The 7,825-nt window shown below is 33.9% G+C and overlaps 1 protein-coding gene across 1 annotated transcript in view; it reads left to right on the forward strand.

The window, feature by feature from the left end:
* LOC132727429 (uncharacterized) overlaps positions 1 to 7,708 on the forward strand; it is a gene marked incomplete at its 3' end in the record, with an annotated part of 10,307 nt that extends 2,599 nt beyond the window's left edge. The window contains exons 2-3 of the mRNA XM_060712914.1: positions 1,275 to 2,787; positions 7,539 to 7,708. Of these exons, the coding sequence (XP_060568897.1) occupies positions 1,275 to 2,787; positions 7,539 to 7,708 (1,683 nt within the window). The remainder of the gene's footprint in view (positions 1 to 1,274; positions 2,788 to 7,538) is intronic.
* Between the last annotated feature and the right edge of the window lie 117 nt (positions 7,709 to 7,825).

Genomic DNA, 7,825 nt, shown 5'->3' on the forward strand with positions numbered 1-7,825 from the left:
AGAATATGCTTGTCCTTTTTAATTAGCGTGTCGATTTAAACGATTAAAACGATTTATCAAAATTAAAAATGAACCAAGAAAAATCATTGTAACTGTACATATTAACTATGACTGCGTGAACTATTCGGGAGGGTGGGAGGGTATCAGTGCACGATAGAGTAAAATAAACGTGTGTAGCAATGCAGAAAACCTCGAATGATATACACATCTATCCGACTTTATTATATATTACTGACGCACAAGAAAATCGTGATTTTCAATACAGTAAAACTTCGATTACCTTAATCTAGGATAAATATATTTATTTCCTAATTCGCTACGCTCAAACGTAAATAAATTATTTATCCCATAATAAAGGCAATCGAAGGAAGAAAGAACAACAAATACATAAATTCACATTTAGGATTTGTTATCTGCATTGCCGTATATCGAATTCAAAAACAAAGAATTACTAATGATACTAGTACTTTCTTTTTCTTTTGTTTTCCTAACTCTATGTTTCTTATCAGTCTCATATCCACATTTCTTTTTAGTTGTCCATCACTCTGCATACGTATGCTTTTCTGTCCCTTGTACATACAAGTTGTCAATGTTGGCTTTGCAAAAGTTCTTACTCGCCATAATAGCCATCTCATAAGTCTTATATGAAACGAAACACTTGCGAAGCCTTCATTAAATCATACAAAATATATAGGTCACTTCATTTTCCAATCACTTTTCATATTTTGCTTTTGGTATTTATTTGTAGTATCCCATTGTTTGTGTTTTCGATGCATTATTGGCTATCCTCAAATAAACTGTTAATCGTCAGATTCTCTTCAAAAAAGGTAATGACATTCACCACAAGAGTTTATGATAACATACAATTTACCAGTAATACTTTAACTTTGCTCTTTGTATTGGTGTATTATTCCTGGCTAGCAATTCTCTTGCATGTATCTGGAGACATTCATCCGAATCCTGGTCCAATCTCAGCTACTTCCTCAGTCTCATCAATGACCTCTACTCCATCGGAAATTAATCATATTCAAAATAATCTTTCTTTCGTACATTTAAATGTTCAGAGTATTGAACATAAACTCGATATCCTTTTTTCAGAACTCTGCAATTTTGATATTCTTGCTTTCTCCGAAACTTGGCTGAAAAGTTCTATATCAACAGAATTAAGACTTATTACTTTCCTCGTATCATTCCCCTGAACGAAAAGATCGCATTGGGGATGCTCACGGTGGTGTTATTTTGTACATAAAAGACAATATACACTACAAACGTAGACTAGATCTAGAATTAAACAGGTTAGAATGTATTTGGATCGAGTTGATTCTTTGTAACAATCGTCATATTCTATTTAGTATTTTCTATCGACCGCCTAACTCAGATGTCATATACAACAATCTAATTGAAGATTCTATTGGTCTAGCCATTGACACTAATATACCTGACATCATCATTACGGGTGATTTCAATCTAAATGTAAACTGTTATTCATCTAACCGCAAAATTACATCCATCACTCAACAGTTCAATCTAGAACAACTAATTGATGAACCAACACATTACACTGAACATTCAAATTCTTTGATCGACCTTATATTAGTTTCAAACAAAAGCAATGTTATTCATTCTGGTGTTGGTGATCACTTTCTAGAACAAGAACTAAGGTATCACGTTCCTATATTTGGTTTTCTGAAATTCCGTAAACCGCGACAAATGTGTTTTGACCGCATTGTTTGGGAATATGAACATGCTGACTACGAAGCTTTACGTGAAGATATAAATACCTATACATGGGAAAACTGCTTTGATGCAGATGTTAACATATATGCGAATAACGTAATCAATCAGATACAAACAATTGCTAAAAATAACATCCCTAACAAATTGATTAAAGTAAGACCATTAGATGTTCCATGGATGACAAATTCAATCAGAGTTAATATCCGTAAACGAAAACGTCTGTATAAAAAAGCTAGAATGACAAATTCACAATATTACTGGCAAAGGTTTAAATCTATTCGTAATGAAACAATATTATTGATACGGGAAGCCAAGTCAAACTATTTTTGTAAACTCTCTAATAAATTGAAAAATGAATCACTTTCGTCTAAAGACTGGTGGAAGACTCTGAAATCTTTTATTTCATCAACAAATAATAGTAGCATTCCACCACTGACAGATCCCTTAAACAGAAATATTGTTTACTCAAATAACGATAAGGCAAATCTTCTGAATAACTTCTTCGTAGAACAAATGTCTATTAACGATGAGAACAGAGATCCACTTTACCTTAGTTCACCACTTTCCTGTCTCAATGATATTGTGCTTAGCCCTCATGAAGTAAAAGATGTTCTTCTTTCGTTACAAGTTGACAAAGCAGTAGGTCCAGATGGTATAAGTAATAGAATTTTACGCGAGGCTTCTCATGAACTATCTTCACCCTTGTGTGACTTATTCAATGCTTCTCTAAGATGTTGTAAAGTTCCAATCACATGGAAAGAGGCGAATGTCACTGCAGTTCACAAAAAGGGCGATACATCTCTCCCAAATAACTATAGACCTATATCACTTTTGAACACCACAGAAAAAGTTTTTGAACGTCTTGTATTAAAACACATCTTTAACTTTCTCAAAGTAAATAATTTTCTGTCTACTGCTCAGTCTGGTTTTATCCCGGGTGATTCTACAGTTAATCAGCTTGCTTTCATTTATGATACCCTTTGTAGATCACTTGACAATGGCCTCGAAGTTCGTGTGGTTTTCTTTGATATCAGTAAAGCGTTTGACAAGGTTTGGCATAAAGGCCTACTTTCGAAACTAAAGCACGCAGGTATATGTGGATCTTTGTTATCTTGGTTCAATAGTTACCTTACTGATAGAAAACAAAGGGTCATACTACCTGGCGCCTACTCATCATGGGCTTTTGTCAAAGCAGGAGTCCCTCAAGGCTCTATACTTGGTCCCCTATTATTTTTGATCTTTATAAATGATATTGTTAATGAAATTGAATCTTTCATAAACCTTTTGCTGATGATACCAGTCTTTATGTTATAGTTAAACATCCTAATACAGCAGCCATATTTCTTTAGTCTGACATCCAAAAAATCTCTTTTATGGGCAGAAAGGTGGCTAGTCACCTTCAATCCTTCAAAATCGGAATCCCTACTTGTAATCAGAAAGCGAAATCGTCAGCATCACCCTGCATTGCATATGTTTAACCAACAAATTCCAGAAGTTTCTGAACACAAACATTTAGGCATCTTTCTTTCTTCTGACTGCACATGGCACAAACATATTGAATACATAACTGATAAAGCTTGGAAAAGGGTTAATATAATGCGTAAACTGAAATTCTCTCTGGATCGTAAATCTTTGGAAATTATCTATATAGCATTCATTAGACCTATTTTGGAATACGGTGATGTAATTTGGTGTAATTGTACCCAATATGAACTCGAACAGCTTGATAAGATTCAAAATGAATGTGCACGCATTGCAACTGGTGCAACCAAGCTTATCTCACTAGAAACTTTGCAGAAAGAAATTAATTGGGAATCGTTATCCGAAAGAAGATATAAACATAAACTAATTATGTTTCACAATATGCAGTCGAACAAAACTCCAGATTATCTCTCATCATTAATACCAAATCCAGATCAATCCCGATACAGCTTACGAAACTCTGAAGATATCAGAGGAATTACATCAAGGACTACTCTGTACCACAATTCTTTCTTGCCATCAGTTATTCGTGATTAGAACAACTTGCCTGTTATAATACGAAACAGCCCTACAATATCTTCATTTAAAACTTTCTTAAACAAGGACAGAAAACATACACCAAGATACTTTTATACAGGTAGTCGTAAACTGCAGGTCCTTCACACTCGGCTTCGAACGAACTGGAGCGCATTTAATCACCACCTGTTTTTGAAAAAACATTTCTCTTACCCCTTTGTGTAATTGTGGGCAATTTGAAACTACCCAACATTTCTTTTTCGAGTGTTGTGCATACGATGCCGTCCGCAGAACACTCCTTCTTAACTTGCAAGACTTCAGCATAAACCTTCATAAACTTCTCTATGGTGACCCATCTCTTACATACCAGGACAACGTTATTATATTTACAAATGTACAAAATTATATAGAAAAAACGAAAAGATTTACTTAGATCCATTCTAATTGAGACTAAATCCTCTCTCACCCTTTTTCTTCTCTTTTCTACTATTTTGTTTTCTTCTTTTATATATATTCTTACATTTTAGACATCTACTTGTAGTTAATCTATTCTATAAAAGTTTATATATAAATACATGTATATATTTAGATGTGTGTATAATTAATACTTATTCCCTTGTCTAGTATATACTAATTATAAACTTATTTAAGACAAACCATATAGTTCGCCAAAGGAGAAGAATTCTATAAGACTTGTCTTTCATTCTCATCCCTTTCCATTGTGTTTTGTTTGTTATATATTTGTATGTACATTATATATACATTCGGGAATAAATATGTTTAAACTAAAAACAAAGAACGGATGCAATGAAACTCTTTATAATATCAAAAAATTGTTCAATGTTGTATATTTAATATTAATCAATATCAATATAATATGTATTTCATATTTGATTTCTAATACGCCCAGATTCTTTGTAACTGATAATCGTTTGTTTAAATTATATTTAACATAATGTCACTACGCCTTAAACTATGTAATCCACGATGAGATTTATCTAATCCAACTGAGGAAAACATATCCAGAATTATCTCTCTTGATCTCGTAGTCTGTGTATATTAATTTATAATACTGTCTATATTTACTGTAAGTGAGAAAACGAAATATGAACTCATTAGAATAATCGTTAATTTGATCACATTAAAGATATAAATTAAGCAATGATACTAAAAATGTTTTCAAGTTTTACAAACATCAGCGAAAAATCGGTGTTGAAAGCTGGTAAAGAATTAAGTTTGACACAAGGTATTGAATGGTCGTTGGTACTTTTTGCTAGTATTGACAACATGAGACTTTAAAACAACTCTCGGAACGCTGGCAGACAGGGACAACTCCATATTCATGTAATTTATCAAATTACTATACAACGCTGAAGCTATCAAATCTATATAAAATGTATTCCAATAAATTTTCAAAATTTTAAAAAATATGAGCAGTCAAAATATAACTAAATATAAACGAAAAACATAAAAATAATTGAAAACAGTGTCCGTATGAAATAAAACCGTTCATCACGCTTATTTCAAGTCGATTCGTTATTCGTAATAAAACATATTACAATCTGCCTTCACAGCGGAAATTCAACCACAGTCAAACCGTTTTTATGACCACTTAAATTCAGCAAGTGAAATAGAAAATAAAACCTATGAAACAATAAAAGCGTAAATCTTAAAATAAAGAAAATCTCGCACAACAGCGCTTGCCACTGCCTATCGACTGACGTACCACATCATTTTAAATTTAATAACTCTCGCAAATCGGCGCTTGCCACTGCCCATCGGCTGGCGTACCACACAAAATTATACGCCAATCGGCGCTTGCCACTGCCAATCGGCTGGCGCACCACAAAAAAATATAAATAAATAACTCTCGCCAATCGGCGCTTGCCACTGCCAATCGGCTGGCGTACCACACAAAATTATAAATAAATAACTCTCGCCAATCGGCGCTTGCCACTGCCAATCGGCTGGCGTACCACATAAATTTCTAAATAAATAACTCTCGCCAATCGGCGATTGCCACTGCCAATCGGCTGGCGTACCACACAAAATGATAATTTAATAAATCTCGTCATCGTTTTTTTAAAAATAAACGAACTTACTCTATGTATAATCCATTATTATATGATAATGTAAGGGTAGTAACTGTGCACGTTTTTGGCTGTAATATGATTTCACATAAATGATTCAACAACTTATATTATAAACAGGCACTTAAACAAAACTGTCAATATTTAAAGAGAACAATATAATCGGTTAGCTGAATTTGTCAGATCCAAAAAAAAAAAATTTTATCTACTCAAATATTGTACCAAAATATCTTGTCTTGTGGTAAACTCAAAATATCAAGAATGTATATTTTGGGTATACTGCTATTACTAAACAACATTTGCCAGAACGGTGCTGATGGCAAATGAGGTACAATTAAAAACTCCGTAACCATCCAGTAATTTTCCCCTGACCAATTAACTAAAATGGCATCGACTGTTCCCGGGACCCAGAACAAAGAATTAAATCTTTTAACTTTACAATTGTAATGATTACAAATCGGTAAACCGAGAAAAGTCCCGTCATATCATCCAAAACATTGAAAAAATCTGTTCGTCATAAAAAGTTACTTATTTGATCTGCAAACTGATTTTGGACCATTTGAACCCTCTCTATATGTGAACGTATACCTTTTAATAAAGTACAAAAATAAAAAAATGTTAACAACAAGGGAATGTAACTTTGGCTTCAAGCTTCCTAACACAGTTTTGATTGTCGGTACACCATCGGACTCATTTACTAAAAATAAACAATACGATACTTTGTAGAGCAAATTATATAGCAGACAGCTCTCGCCATGTTGAACTCTTACTTTTTTCATACTCGACCATTTTTTTTTCTTTTATTATTATTATTATTAAACTCCCCTTGACAAAAGAATTATGTAATTTGAATATGTGGTTGTGAATAATACTTTTCTGATACTCGAAATATAGAAATTCATATCTCGAGGGGTGAAAGCGAAAAGGTTCTAACTCACTTTTTTTTACAAAATTCACTTTTTTTATATATTTGTAACATAAACAACCAGATACATCTTATGTCAAAATATATTAGATTTAGTTTACTTATAACAGGGTGAAATGAAAAGTTGTCCAAAGGTTCTAAGTGAAATTAACTTTTTTTTTAAAAAGCGAAAAGGTTCTAACTGCAAATGGCAGTTAGAACCTTTTCGGTTCATTGAGTATAAAATCTACAAGATTAAATAAAAACAGCTCAAACTGCATTAAAATAAATGAGATCTAAATAATTTTGGCAGCTTAACCTTTTATTGTATATTATTAAATAATATCACATAAGAAATTCATTAGTTTCAGAGTAGATGCTTTGATTTTGAAAGAAAACTTAATTACTTAGAACTGTTTCGCAGTTAACTCCACTCATGAAATTATCATTTTTTTTAAAAGGGAAACAGTTCTAAGTGTACAAGGCCAGTAATGATCACACTTTATTTTAAATAATTTTAAGTGCCTGTGAGAAATTGTATGGTGATATTGAAGGTAGGGCTATAGATGACGGTTAGAAATCTGATAATGTTACTGAAAGTGACGCTTTAGCTGGTTGTAATAAATCCAGGGACGAGGAAGCTTTAAGATATGGTCTCAAAAACCCGGCGGAGCCCTGGTAGACGTCCAGGGATGATTCGGGAACAACCAGGGTACATCTGTAACTCTGCCTGCAACGTCCGGGATGATCCGGGAACATCAGGCATTCAACCCCGGATGGAATAAAATAATTCATTATAATATCACCAGGCTGATACGGGAAGGTGTAGCTTTGCTGGCTTCATCCTTAGCCATCCGGGAACGACCGGGTTACACCAGGGAAGCACTGTAGCTCTGCTGACTCAAACTGGGGATGATCCGGGGTATTATATAGCCAGTAAGAGCTATGGTAGAGCCCTGGTGAATGCCACAGAGCCCCAGTAAATGCCGGCAGAGCCCCTGTGAAAGCCAGCAGAGCAATGGAGGATGACGATTGAGCTACAGTTGATCCCCGTGTAGTGTCCCGGCAAAGCCTGGTTCATTTCAAAAGAAGTACG

The sequence above is a fragment of the Ruditapes philippinarum genome, unplaced genomic scaffold, assembly GCF_026571515.1.
Source record: "Ruditapes philippinarum isolate M1 unplaced genomic scaffold, ASM2657151v2 ctg4069_1_1_1_1, whole genome shotgun sequence".
NCBI classification, from domain to species: domain Eukaryota; kingdom Metazoa; phylum Mollusca; class Bivalvia; order Venerida; family Veneridae; genus Ruditapes; species Ruditapes philippinarum.